We start from the raw sequence: 14,675 nt of genomic DNA, 5'->3' as shown, positions 1-14,675 counted from the left end.
GGGGTGTTCCTATCTGTTAAATGGTAGTTCTATTGGACCCATAATTGTGGCGGTAGTAGAGTTAGGATTCTAGTCAAAATAGGGGGTGTTCCTATTGTGGCTAGAGTCCGTGTTTGTTTTAGTTGTTCTTGACTAGGATTCTAGATTCCTTATTTGGTTATGTTTCATTATATGGTTCAGTTCTCCTATCTTCTTTCTCTCTTCTCTCTCAGTTTCACTTCTTCCTTATTCTCTGGTTTTCTGTAAGGTTATATCAGGTTACACTGTCTTTTAATTTATCATGCATGTAACAAGTATTGTTGGCATCATGTATCAAAATCATAAATCATGTTTATTCTACAGTTAGATTGCTTCTTTTAGGGATGATACCTGTAAACTGCAGAAGTTTAAAGAATCTGTGTACTAGGGATTTTTTCCCGTGGCTTGTGGAAACTGGATTGGCTTGGGCTTTCTATCTGCTGATTGGATGCCTGCTTTGTCCCCTACAGTGCCATAAGCATTTGGTTGGAGATTAAAGTGAGGAGTTCTAACAGCTTAATAGTTCAATAGTCTGATTTGTCCTGCTTAAAACTGGTCCTGGTGGCAAGGTTTTTGTCCTCCGCTAAAGAGTTGAGAATTATGTGGGTAATGTTCTATTGCAATGCTGTACATCTAATTGAATTGGTCATGGAGTTGTGAGCTTTCATGAAGTTTTGAGCTTTCACAGCTTTCATATATTGGTCCAGCAGAAAAGTTAATTTCAGCTTAGAGCGTGGATTGATATATTGATTGCAGCACCAAATATCCCATCTCCTGATTGTATTTGCATACACAAAGGTTGGGTATCAAGGAGTCTTTTAAGAAACAAATGCTGAGATTTTCAAAATTCTTGCTTCTGATTGTTGTATATATTCATGTGGGTCAGGCGTGTGGTCAGTGTTCAAGTCTGCAAGAGACTGCAATGTGATATATGTGGAGAAATGGATCATTGAGAAACAAACTCTGGTCTAAAAGAACAGTTCTGTTCATGGTTCTTAACATCATACCGATTTTTGTTGACTTTATTTCTTACGACCTCTGCGTAGACTAATGTCAAAAAACAAGTAATGAAAGACATATTAATACAGTCGCATGCTTGGTAGGTAATCTGAGTTCTCTCCGTTCGTTAGTAGGGGATGGAGAGATATGTTCTTGATTCAGCTTGATATATACATTTGTTGCAATGTGGCTTTCAAAATCTTTCGTGATGTATGTTAGGAGAGTTTTCCTGCACCCAAAAAGTACCCGTCAATGGCTGTCAATGTCTGCCTCACCCCACCCCCCAACAGTACTGGGTCGGTAATATCCCTGTACTGCTCTCTTGACCTTGGCTGAAGGAAAACCATCCCCTATATATTAACTTATTGGTTTTGCTCTGACTTGGATTCTTGAATGATCTTGAATTATTGCTATTATTTTTTGTTTATGTCCTGATGTTCCAAGTCTTTTGCTCTGCTTCATTCAGCATCAACACAGTGTACTATATGGCACCTTTTGCAACTATGATCTTAGCAGTACCAGCACTATTACTTGAAGGTTCTGGGGTCATGGATTGGTTTCATACGCACGAGTCTGTTGGCTCATCGCTTGTCATTATTTTTAGCTCAGGAGTTTTGGCCTTCTGTTTGAACTTTTCCATCTTCTATGTAATTCACTCTACAGCTGCTGTCACTTTCAATGTTGCTGGAAATCTCAAGGTGAGGTGAAACAGGATAGATCAGATCCCTCGGCTCTCTTTTTAATCCTTTCAATTTTGATTACTTACGATTCCCTATTTTCATGGATTACAGGTTGCAGTTGCTATTATAGTTTCTTGGTTGATATTTCATAATCCAATTTCAGCTCTGAATGCTGTGGGGTGTGCAGTGACACTCATTGGTTGCACATTCTATGGGTATGTGAGGCACAAGCTTTCCCAACAGCCACCAGGAACTCCAAGAGCACCCCGGACTCCTCGGAATCGGATGGAGATGATTCCTCTTGTAAATGAGAAATTTGATGATAAAGTTTAATTTAGAGGCATTTGAGGTAATGCTGCTAGTTCGTAAAAGATTAAGAGGGGAAGAAAAGGGTGTGGGAAAGAACTCTGTCCGGTAGTGTGGCATACACCAGTGCTCCCATGTGAAAAGACATCTCTGCCCCTTGTCTTGGGGAGCAGAGGGATAGACTCAGGGAGCATAGAATTCTAGTCGATAAAGTTGTGCATACCATTTTTTTAGAGCAGCACATTCAGAGTTTCAGAATCATGATAGATTGAGAAACCTGTCATGCAATTCCATAGGTAAATTTAGAATCGTCCGAAAACTTGGTATTTATTAAAACTGTTATATGAGAATCTTTGCCATTGATTGTGGATGGATGATAGGTAAGACCCAGTCAAGATTTTTGAATCTTGTATTTGTGGGACAGATTCTTGAGTTAATTATGAAACCAGTTATCACCATACTGCCTAAGTAATGCCTAGGAGGGTTAAGAGACTGAGATCTGTATCTTAGCTATTTGGCAATCTGTATGCTGAAGTCAAATCTTATGATAGTTGCAGTTGTCTTGTGTTTGATCTTACTCATAATTGATTTGCAATTGATGATTCATAGTATGGCTAGTGAATACAATTGCCCAGATTTGATTCAAGAATTGGACTTGTGTTTGCAAGAGAAATTAAAGGGAAGGGAAGTGAAAGTTACGGAACTTTTATAATTATTACGGCATCATTATATTACTAACTTCACATCATTTTGTATTTGGTTACAAAATTCATTTTATTTTGCATTCGAATTCTGTTGATTTTTGAAAATGCAAAATAAAAGGTACACCTAAAAAGTAATAGGGAAAAGGGTGGGTGTGCTAGCGATACACCCTCGCTTGTGTCTATCCCTTGGAAAAGTCATTTATGCCCCTCATATCTTAGCCTTCCCATTGGTTGAGCTGCTAGATCCACTTGAGCTGGTAGCTCACTTAACCTCCTCGCAAAGTATTATTACTAATGTAAAAAATTTAAATATTTTATGGCCTGGGTATTGTCAAAATGTTTCGTGTGGCAGCTGCGTCAACATGGGAACCAACCAAGAGAGGTGTACAAGCATGCAATCAATTAGTGGGCAATGTAGTCTTTTTGCTACCCCTTATATCTGGGCGTAAGGATATAAGGGTGTGTGACCATGTAGGGTTTTTTTTTCATAATTTATCTTCCTTTTAGTTTTCTTGCAACCCAACATAGCCTATGTTTGAACCCACTTTTTCAGTTTCAGTTTGTGTGCTTGGCATTTGATAATTCTATTCTTGCCAGATGGGTTTCAAGGATTGAATTGGATGGGGGCAGATGGGTTGACACATAATGACATAACTATTAAATGGATTTTTTTATTCTTAAGACATTTCAGAATGATGAAACCAAAATAATATCAATTTCTGATTTTTGATATCTTGACTATTTCAGTGAAATCAATCTGAAATTGAAAGAAAAATCATTTCAATCAGTCCTAAAACAAGTCCAATATATATAAGGATCGGCCATAGATATGTACAGCGTATCTAGTTTCTAATCCTGATTTTTAGACCCTAGAGACGGACAAGTAGATCAAATGACCTGATCTTTATCATTATCTAACAATTAATATAATTGCTCATTTTTACCGTTAAATTTCTCAAGTATGGATTAGCTTGGACATTCTCTTCTAGGGTTGCCACATTTTATATCTCCTCAATAGAGATGGAATGGAAATACAGTACTCAACTCTATTGAACATTGATGATCCATCAAAATACCCACGATGGTTTACCGCCACTTGTATTTTGCCAAGGGAAATTTTGGTAGTTACTTTGTCTATGTTGAGAGGCATTTATTGTTGCATATATATTTGATGCAGTTGTGGATGATCCAATGGATGATATCAATGGGTAGGAATGACGACACACCAAACATACGTCGTATGAAGTGTATGATTGAATAGAGTTTCCGCACCCCATCAAGGGTGAATATCCAAGTGAGTGAATTAATAAGTTGTTGGCCCCATGGCTTTTGTTAATATTATTATTTTAAAACATTAGTTTAATGTACAATGGACTTGCGTTATGACAGTTATTTTATTCAATACATGCGATGATCCATTACGAGTATTAGTAGTGCATGAGTAAAGTGTAATGAAACTTTCTATTATCGGCAATTTTCAGGTTAGGCCGTTTGTAGTGTCGTCCTTTTGTAGAATTAAGGTACAACTTACAGAACACTTTTTAGATGACACCGTGTGGTTTAAACTCGTTCGTCCAACTTAATCTTCAAATTAGAATTTTTCTAATGAAATCCCAAAGTCACATAAACAAACTTTAGATTAAATTGAGGAGAGAAAAAAAAAAATTATTCTTCTTAAATTTTATTTTTTTTATTTTTTTATTTTTTTATTTTTTTATTTTTTTATTTTTTTATTTTTTTGAGGAATGTGCCACTTGTTCATTTTAGGTAACCAACAAACCCTATCGATTCGTTCTATGAATGTGTTCATCAAGATCCTTGTGTGATCTTGTATGGATATCCACAGCCACTCAGAATGCCCCTATCTGAATTGGATCATGGGACTTTGGAAGAGAGAGAAAAAGAGAACGGGAAATAAACAGGAGCAGGATAGGGAGAGGAGTCCTAAGTCAAAATGCCAATAGGAGAGAGAAGCCTTCTTTCCAAAAAAAAAAATTGAAAATCGCCCGATTCCGTTTCAGACCAACAGTTAGAATTGATAAGAATCGTGATCAGGGCTGCCGAGCCGATTCTGATCCGAAGAAAGCGATTCAGCGATTCAGCGATTCAGCGATTCAGAGATTCAGAGATTCAGCGATTCAGCGATTCACCAAACGTAAGGGGGAGAGGGAGTCGGTCAGGGTCGTTGCAGTCTTGAAGGAATTAACTCGAACATCGCTTTTTTTATATTGATGGGTAAGGTTATGATTACGATGATTGATCAGATTTTCCAACAGATATCTTAAATTTAATCGAAAATGACAGCACTCTTGAATTAATCAAAGAAAAATCATAAAAAACCAATTCAAGATTTAGAGTTGGAGCATTCATTCCTTCGTTCATGAACTGATTTTCGCTATCACGATGTGGAGGAGATGTTTGGAAGCTTCGAGGAATGGCTTATTTCGGTCAGGGTTAGGGTTAGGGTTTCAGCAGAGATGGATGTCGAGTGCATCGCAGAGAAGATTTGCAGCTGTTTGGGGAAATGGTGATTTTGGAAGACTTGGATTGGGCAGCTTGGATTCTCACTGGGAGCCAGCCGTCTGCCCTGCTTTTGAGAAGGAAAGCCTTCGTGCCATTTCCTGTGGCGGAGCTCACTCTCTTTTCTTAACAGGTTTTTCTTGCCATCTTCTTTTTGCTGAATTTTGGGTTCTTTGCTGTATTATATTTTTCAATCTGTTATGGGTATGAATTGAAGTTTTTGTTGATTATGTTCAATTCTGACATTGTCATCAACTTACTTATTGGGGGAGATTAAAGGGCGTACCCATTGCACAAGGCTCCTGCCACTGCAGGGTCTGGGGAGGGTCATAATGTACACAGCCTTACCCCGGCTTCACAATGGAGCAACCTTACCATTGCACCGATGTCCACCCTCATTTTGTAGCATCCTGTTGGATTTCATTGATTTTCAATCAGCATAATTGTGCATTGGAATTGGATTTGAAACCTCTAAAATTTTGTTGCCCATTAATCAGGAAACTGCCAACAGTCATGCTCCTTACATTGTCCCACTAGAACTTGAACTGTCAGAACAATTGAGAGCAATATTGTTTCCTGTATCTCCATATCCGTGTTTTTGGATTTCAATAGGTTGACATTAATTTCTTTATGTTCGGACAAATGAGCATGACACTGTTGTCTGTGTTTCAGATCATAAGTGTTGTCAATGTATACCAGGTTGTTTGTGTTTGTTATAACTGTATAAGTTCTTTCTGTTGTTTGAAGGTATTCATGTTGAGAACCATTGTGGAACAATTAGATTTTCCCTAGGAAGGAATGCTTGTTTTGTTGTGCGTAGAATGAGTTTGCTTTCTATTATTATGATGAACTGCTAGTTTTAGAAGCCTATGACCTTTTCACTACTTGTGCTTGATCATCATGCTTGTAATATTTTGTGTTTCATCAATTATCATCCGTCGGTACATCATCATGTCTATGGTGAAGATTGGTTTATATGTTAAGTTAGTAAAATGAATTATATTGCCTCTACCATCTATTAATTTTATATTTAATTATGAACATTTATTTATGTGGTTGACTTATTTTCAGTAATTTTCAAGGATATTGTTGCTTTCCATTTCTGGAAATTCTTGTTTTATTAGTTGGTCGTAAGTTTGCGTGATCTTGTCTGCCGTATTCTGAGTAAAAGTTCACAATATATTATTTTCTTCATCAGAAACTGGGCGTGTTTATGCTACGGGTCTCAATGATTTTGGACAACTAGGTATATCAGATGAGAGAAGTTACACACTTGTATGTAAATCTTGAGTCCTTTTTTGCTACCTTTTCTGAAGAATTATTCGTAGTGCTATTCACTTTATGGTTATAATTTTGTTCATATCTTGATTTATTAATATTTTGCGACTTAAACGTACTTAAATGTTAGGCTGTAACTGTAAGGAATGTGAATTATATAGTCTATATTAGAGATATGCATGCAGTTGTAAGGATGGAATTTCTGTTGTAAATTTTGGGTTTGATGCTGTAGTTTTAGACTGGAATATATATGGCAATAGGAACTGCTTTGGGACTTGTGTGAGAAGGGGACTCCATGAGCTAGAAGTTCTCTTTCTTTCTTATGTTTCTGATTTTTTTTTTTTTGGGTACAATTATCTTTCTGATTGAGGTATCTATCTTTCATCTACTGCTGTCCTGATTTCAAAGGCTCCAATCTTGATTTGGCACGATGGCTGTTCTCTAGTCAACTTAAAATGACATCTTAGGGCCCTAACTGAACTAGAGTCTAGAGGTCAAACATAGGGCTTCTAGGGCATTAAAGGCTCTGATAGGACATCAGAGTGCACTGACATAATCATGGTTGATTTCTGCCCTGGTCTAGTCTCTTCTGAACTGTTAGGGTGCTTGGTGATGGCTTGGTAGTGCCCTTGTACCGAAGTAAATGTTATTATATTTGTTGTTTCATTTACTTAAGATAATATTCATAATTAAGCAAATACCCCCTATTTGAATCCAATAAAAATAGTTTAAAAATCAAATTCCGAAAGGATAAAAAATCAACCCCCCAGTCCAAGAACAAAAACTGGATTTTTGGTTGTAGGGGCGATTTTCAACTTTCAAATACTGGGGTTTTTCTCAATTCTGAAAATTTCATAAATCTTATCATGGTAAGACATTACTAAAAAACAAAAGTCTGGTGAAATAATCTCTTCTTCTTTTTTTTTTTTTTTTTGGTTGTATGTCCATAAAATTATTTCCATTCAGGCGATTTTAACAGCATCTGCACTTTAAAATAAGTTTGATCAGAACATAGCTTCGTCATTACAACTTAGATTTAAGTAATATTAGATTTGTTGGAAAGCTGGTTTTATGCTATACCTAATACAAAAAGTCTCTTGTAAAAATAAAATCACTTGACTGGTCAAAGTTATTAGAGAACAAGAACATTTCTCTAATTGTTGATTTTTGATGACTTGATGTGGTTTAATGATTTTTGAGTTTATTCACTTTATTGATTTGTTTTTATGTTGAATTTGTTGCATTGGCATGAATGTTTAATCTTTATCTAGCATATAAGTAGAATTATATAATTCTTAATATGCTATTTGTGCCAAATAAAATGATTACATAAAAAAAATAAAAAAAAACAACTCTAGAACGCTTTATTCGATTAGGCGACGCCTTATCGCCAAAACGCTTAGGAAGGCCCTGAAACGCCTTGGTTGCCATTCTGCCTTGATTACTATGCTTCTGTATGGTTTTAGGTATATGTTTAGCCAAAGTGTATGGTTTTAATGGAGTTTTTCATGGAGAGGAAGGTCGTCATGATGGTTTTGTTTTTCTTGTTCTGTCTTATATTATTCCCTGGAGAATCGAAGAGTAAATTGGCAAAGTTTGGGTTTTCAGTGTAGGAAACCTGTTCATCATGGAAAAGGTTTTCTTGGTATGGTTCCTCATCTGATTCCGAAAAATGCAACTTTTTTGTAGTCAAGACTTGAGATTTTTTTTTAAATTGGTAGGAGATGAATTTCTGATAGGATTTGTATCTCACTCATGGTTAGTTTGTAGTTCTGAATAAAGTTGGACCATATACAGAGGAGATCAAGGGCATGACTGATTGCAAGGTGGAGGGGAGTGAAAAGGTCTTTGAGTTGTCTTGGAGCTGGTTATAATGGAATACAATAACCCAGTACAAACCCATTTGGATGCCCCTATAGAGATAAACTGGGGGATTAATATTGGAATCTTCTATTTTATTTTATTCTGTTTCATTTTGACAGAAGTTAGATACATGGGTTAGTCCTTTTTGTCTTCAGTTTCTTTGTTTAAGGCAGTGTCCCAAGTAGAGTTAGTTTCTATTTTCTGTTTGGAATTAGAATGGAATGAATCAAGTTTTGTTTGGTTGAAGCTTGTGTGGCCTGAGGCAGCCCAATGGTTGAGGTGATCTCCTTCTCTCTTCCCCCCCCCCCTTTTGTTTCTGGTACAATTCCTCCCACCCTTTCCCATCATCATCAGCCCTTATTCCCTCTTCCTTCTTCCTCTATTCCTGCTTCCTTTCCTTGCTTGTATTTTATTGCCTTCATTGCTGTTCTCTATTCTACCTTCTTTTCCTTTTCACTTCTTTCTCCCTCTGTCCAGAAATACTACAGTCTTACGCAATTGGATATCAATCTCTCTCTTCCTTCTCTTTTCTCTCTAATGCTTAGGGTGTGAGTCCCTTTACTGTAGGAGACTCTATCACTAATTCATTGGCTGCTGGAGCCATTCTGACTGGTACTTCTCCCTCTAAGATCTAACCAGACCTGCAACTAGCGCCCACTTCCAAATTTCAGGGATGTAAGGTTAAAATGATAACTGGTCTTTGGGACTTTTGTGGCTTGGATTCAATCGCGTTAGTCGTTACAACCCTTCCCTTTGATTTTCAGGCCATTTCATGGTAAAATGAGAGATTTCTCTCTTGGAGTGATTTTTGGTTAGTGCTGGTTTGCTAGTTCCATCGTGAGGTTGATTACCTTTTGTCGTGTTTTTATTCAGCACCATATTTCTTTCTTTCCTAAAATACACCTCCCACTCATCTTCAATCCTACTACTATCATTTATTTGTGTTAATGCCTAGACTTCCTCTTCTCTTTAAAAATGAATTCCTTTTGTGTGGCACCTGGTTATCTACGAAGCAGCCCATAATATTCTGTTTATTTACGGCCACTACCTTCTGTAAACTTTGGAATAATTACAGAATTATTATTATTATTCATGTTTTTGCTATTTTTCGCTTGGGTGGGTCCATAAGCAATCCAACCTAGGGTTTCTGAGCACTGGATTGCATAAATTGGTAAAGGGGCATGAGATGATTATTCTGGGTGAAACAACATACTCTACTGCAGTGATGGATGTTTTACATATTGAATTTTTTATTCCCCACATATTTCAAGATGAGGGTACGCCATCAATTCTTCATCACCTAAACCTGGTTTTTGAAAGTGGTGCTGTGCATGAAACACTTCTCTAAGCTGTACTATTTCTGCCTTTCTAAGAAACATGAGTTCAACACCAGGGCAATTTATGCAGTAGCACTGCCTTGGGACCGGTATGAACCCGTTTGGAGGCCCATATCGAGATGAACCCGATCCAACTATGGTTTTGGTCCAGTAGGATATTTAGGAATTAATTTAGTAGTTTGGGAGTAATATAAAAAAAGGGCATACCCGGTGCACGAGGCCTCCCGCATGTGCGAGGTCCGGTGGGAGTAATATGTAATCTTCTATTTTATTTTGGTAGAAGTTATACACGTAGGAAAGTCTTTATTGTCTTCAGTTTCCTTGTTTAAGCTAGTGTCCTAAGTAGAGTTAGTTTCTTTTTGGGTTTGGAGTTCTCTCTTTGTATGTGTAATTCAACCAATGTTGGAAATAGAATAAAATGAATTGAGTTTTGTTTTGGTTGAAGCTTGTGGCCTGAGGCAGCAGTTGGCTGGGGTGATTCTATTCTCCCCCCCACCCCCTTTCTTATTCTGGTACGATTCCTCTCTCCCTTTACCATCATTATCCTCCTTTGTTCCCTCTTCCTTCTTCCTTCTTTATTCCCACTTCCTTTTCTTGCTTCTGTCTATTTTATTACCTTTGTTGCTGTTCTCTATTCTTACACATTCTTTTGCTCATCATTCCTTTCTACCTTTGTTCTGTTCAGTAATACTATAGTCTTTCACAATTGGGTATTGATATCTCTCGTCCCTCTCTTTTCTCTGTCTAATACTTTGGTTATGAGTATTTTAACTCCAGATGATTCAATCCCTAGACCATTGGTTACCAGACCCATTCTGACTGGTTCTCCTTCTGAGTTCTAACCAAACCTGCAACTACCGAGTACCGCCACATTCAAATTTCAGGGATATAAGATTAAAATAATACCTGGTCTTTGGGACTTTTGTGGCTTGGATTCAATCGGGTTATTATTTGCGACCCTTCCCTTCAAGTTTGATCATGGTTGGAAGCACGAAGAGGCGTTATTGATCATGACAAAAATCTGTGTACCCTATATTCTTATCACATGCGCCACCCATGAATAGTTGACGAAGCATGCTCGGAGCCAAAAGAGACGACACCAACAGTGCAGCCATGTAAATTGCAGAAGAAGTCAACACAAGCAGAAGAGCTAGTTTAGGTTTGGGGCTTTTGGTCAAAATGCCTTCATTTCATTGAAATCTGGGAAGCTTTCCTAAAAAGGCACATAGTAAGAGTATTTTTTTTGGTCATTTCGACCAGAACAAGTAAAATGGACCAGATGTTTGGCGACAATTGCTGAAGACTGAAATTTGGTAAAGAAATCAATTATATTGGATTTTTTTTTTTTTTGGGGATTTCAATTTCACCTTGAAGTAAAAGCATTTGTTAGATTTGATAATTTTCAACCAATTTAGAAACATGTAGTTCATTATAAGCATTCAAAAAAAGAGCAACCCAATGCACGTGGCTCCCGCTGCCGCAGGGTCTGGGAGGGGCAAATATACACAGCCTTACCCCCTGCTTCATAGGAGAGACTGTTTCCAAGGTTTGAACCTGTGACCAACATGTTGCAATAGTGCAATTTAACCGTTGCACCACAGGCTTGCCCACTATTATAAGAATTCAACATTTTTATCTTTGATATTCCCTAAAAAAAGAAACTTTTTTCAATTTTTATCAATTTGTTTGTTTCATCTACCTTTTGAAGTTTTATTTCCTCTTACAATATCTTATTTTGATGCAATTTTTTCCATTCTTTGCAACATTTTCATGTTTGTCCAAGCAGATATATTGGGGTTTGAAAGTAGAGCCAGACTGTCCAATCTCTGTAGTCTGTTGTCTGGTGATATCAGAATCCTGTCCTAATTGCTTAAAACTTTAATGTATAACGAATAAATGTAGATGATATCATGAATCCCGAGGACAATTCTGCGTGGGCTGTTGGCCATTTAACGGTTCTTGCATCTTGTAGTCAATGATTTGAATGCTTGAAATTTCTAGTTATCAAAAGCAGGAAAAAATCAACTGGTGGAAGTGAGGGAACTTGAATTTTAGTAGGTTTTAGAGAAGACATTTAAATAAAACCAGGAGTTGTTTGAGATTGATAGAAATGTTTCTTTCGAATGACCTGCAGGACAACAATTTGGGGTTTAAGCATTGATGGTGAATGCTCTTCCAAGTTTTTATTTATTGCTTTATGTAAAGTTGTCAATGTAGATGATGAAAAGAACCCCTTAAGGTTTGATGGAAAATCCAAATATCTGATGAATTGAGCACTGTGATGGACAATTAATTATACTGGAGTGCTCACTATTAGAAGAGAGAAGGGTAGGGCGCTTCCTTTCTCCTCACATTTCTAGGAGGGTGAATCTTCTGAACTTATTTCTTTATAGCTCTTGTACCCAATGAGTTTGTCACCGTATCTTTTTTCCTTTGTTTTAGATGGCTTTGGGTGGTTCCTTTGAAGATGTGGAGTAACTTAGTTTCAGCACAGGTCTCTTTCTTGCAATAAGGGAAAATTTTGCTTCTTTTCAAGTGAGACAGCAGATTTGAGGATAGTCTAATGGCAGCCCCCTCCTAAAGGAATGTCTAAGCTGAATATTAATGGATGTCTACTCAAGAATCATCCTTTATGAATCAGGGTTAATATTACACTATGTGATGGTAGTGCAATGGTGGCTTTTTTCTGCCCTAGTTAGGGAAGTTGACTCAAGAAGAGCATAATTGTTGGCCATAAAGGTGGGATACTGTTGAATAAAAATGGGTAGTTCCATCAGCAAATGTAATAAATTGTATGAAGGATGATTTACAGGAAGCTCGGCATTATGCTCTAAGGTTATAAAGCATTCACCATTTATTTCCCCGGCTGAACCTTATAGTCCAAAAGAAGCCAAGCTAAAGAGCTTCCTGATGAACTGGCATAACATGGGGTAGTTCAAGATGTTATCACATTGTGATTTTTTTGGAGTGGGTGTTCATTGAGCAGATTTCCTCGTGGTATGCACTATGCATTATTTCCACGTATTACTTGAGTTTTAAGTTTTTAACACTTTTCGTAACAATGTTATTATTTATCCAAAGGAACAGTGTTGATTGTTTACTCAACGAGATGAAACTCATACGGTCAGACCTGATAGGACATCAGATTCAAATAGTTAATTAAAAATTCTTAGGATGCAAACTGTGAGGGAAATAAAAAGGAGAAAATCCTATGACTGTTGAAAGGGATAAAGCTCTCTAATTCATATTTATTCAGGGCAGGTTTTATTCATATTATTTGATTCAAGTTATCAACATTGAAATAAAAATTAAGTATACCAAATTGTAGTTACAATTCTTTGGAGTTTCTGTTGATTCAATTACTAATCCTTCCCGGGTGTTTGCAGGAGCCGGTTGAAGTTACAGGGCTGAACAAGGATATTATACAAATTTCTGCTGGTTATCATCATTCTTCTGCTATCACAGGTATTCGTTGAAGCCCCTCATCAACTACTCTGCAGTACCAAACTGTATGCATGTCTATTGTATGTTCAATGAGTGACAATGACATTGTTAAGTCTACTTTTCATTGACATAATCATGAAATTTGGGAAGTTATTGTTATGCCTTTTAACATTTCGAATCCTCCAATTTCCCTCCTTTATTTTTCGCTGATTTGGAAAAAAGAAGGTTAGATACCCTGTGAGGTTATCCATCTCTCCATCATGTGAAAAGATATTATGAATTGTATTAAAAGAAAAAAATCTTTTCCAGACAGATTTATCTTAATAAAAAAAAAAAATGTAATATGGGTAATTATGGGTATTTATGTCCATAGGGGCATATTAGTACTTGTACCTGCCTATCACTTATTATGTATAAAGAGGGTCTGTCACATTGACAACCCGATCATTCCTCCAATCGATCAACAACAACAACAATAATGAGAATAATAACAACAACAACAACGATGATGATGATGAAGTAAGGGTTCGTGATCTGCTGAGAAAGGTTTTGGAGGGCTTTGAAGCTTGGGTTTTCAGGAAGGTGATCTACTTTAAGGACTCCAGCGATACAGCTTTGTTGTGAGCCGTATCTTTGCAGCTTTCGGATCTGGCTTTTGGACTACTGAAGGTGATCTGCTGTGGGGGTTTGTGTTCTACTGTAAGGGTTTGTGATCTGCTGTGAAAGAAGTGTTGGACTAAGATAGTCACTGAGGGGGGGGTCAGTGAACCCAAAAACTTCAATTCAACTCATTGATAATCACCAGCACTCAAGCCTCACTGTCACTGATCTACAGTCACACTTCTTGTTGACCTTCAACTAAGCTCCCACTCACAATTGTCTAATTGTCCTTGGTCAAACACACACATATACACAATCGTGTGTCACACCTAGCCTCTCAACCACAAACAGGCATACAATTCCGTAGCAAGGTCTACCGATATGCGCACCCATCCTGCAGATGATACACTCCATATACAATATGTAATACAATAGGCACGCCACTACACGAGATATAATGTTGTTTGGCACTGTGCCTACACAGAATAATGCCCAACTGGGCTCTGCATTTGCTCAACACTCGGTTTGACTTCAGGTACAAGCCAAGTCCTACAACACTTGCTTTGGTCTGTGGCTAATAGACACAAGGGTTTCAATCTTGGTTTACCCAGCATACAATTGGGAGGTCGTACCCACAGTGGTGATTAGGTAGTAGTAGCTACCAAGGAACTAATGTCCTCGTGTCCAAATGTAACGACATGGTTCGAAAACTTGGCGATATCTCGCCGAATTCTTGGATATTTTGATTTTTTTTTTTTTTTACCGAAATGAAATGGCATACAAAACACAAAATTACATAATTTCAGTCATCTCGGTCATATTTCGGTCATTTCAATCATTTTGTTTTGAAATTTTGCTCATTTTGGCCCAAAAAATGCACGATTTGGTCGAAATTTCAGCTATCTCTGTCTTTTTTTTTTTTTTTT

General features: G+C 37.3%; 2 protein-coding genes across 6 annotated transcripts in view; both read left to right on the top strand.

Annotated features, from left to right (window-relative positions):
• Nucleotides 1–2,649, top strand: part of LOC122070436 (UDP-galactose transporter 1) — a 10,023-nt gene extending 7,374 nt beyond the window's left edge. The window contains exons 4-5 of the mRNA XM_042634586.1: nucleotides 1,484–1,715; nucleotides 1,809–2,649. Of these exons, the coding sequence (XP_042490520.1) occupies nucleotides 1,484–1,715; nucleotides 1,809–2,030 (454 nt within the window). The 3' untranslated portion in view covers nucleotides 2,031–2,649. The remainder of the gene's footprint in view (nucleotides 1–1,483; nucleotides 1,716–1,808) is intronic.
• Nucleotides 2,650–4,558: 1,909 nt separating this feature from the next.
• The window catches only part of LOC122090091 (ultraviolet-B receptor UVR8), a 22,718-nt gene continuing 12,601 nt past the window's right edge, over nucleotides 4,559–14,675 (top strand). For 3 of the 5 annotated variants that reach the window (XM_042659956.1, XM_042659962.1, XM_042659932.1), the window contains exons 1-3: nucleotides 4,950–5,360; nucleotides 6,426–6,502; nucleotides 13,092–13,170. In XM_042659956.1, coding sequence (XP_042515890.1) covers nucleotides 5,111–5,360; nucleotides 6,426–6,502; nucleotides 13,092–13,170 — 406 coding nt within the window. In that variant the 5' untranslated portion in view covers nucleotides 4,950–5,110. The other 2 variants (XM_042659948.1, XM_042659940.1) reach the window with 2 other exon arrangements.

This window comes from Macadamia integrifolia, chromosome 2, assembly GCF_013358625.1.
Source record: "Macadamia integrifolia cultivar HAES 741 chromosome 2, SCU_Mint_v3, whole genome shotgun sequence".
Classification (NCBI taxonomy): Eukaryota; Viridiplantae; Streptophyta; class Magnoliopsida; order Proteales; family Proteaceae; genus Macadamia; species Macadamia integrifolia.
Note: the sequence above shows the minus strand (reverse complement) of the source record. Positions and strands in the feature narration are given on the sequence as shown.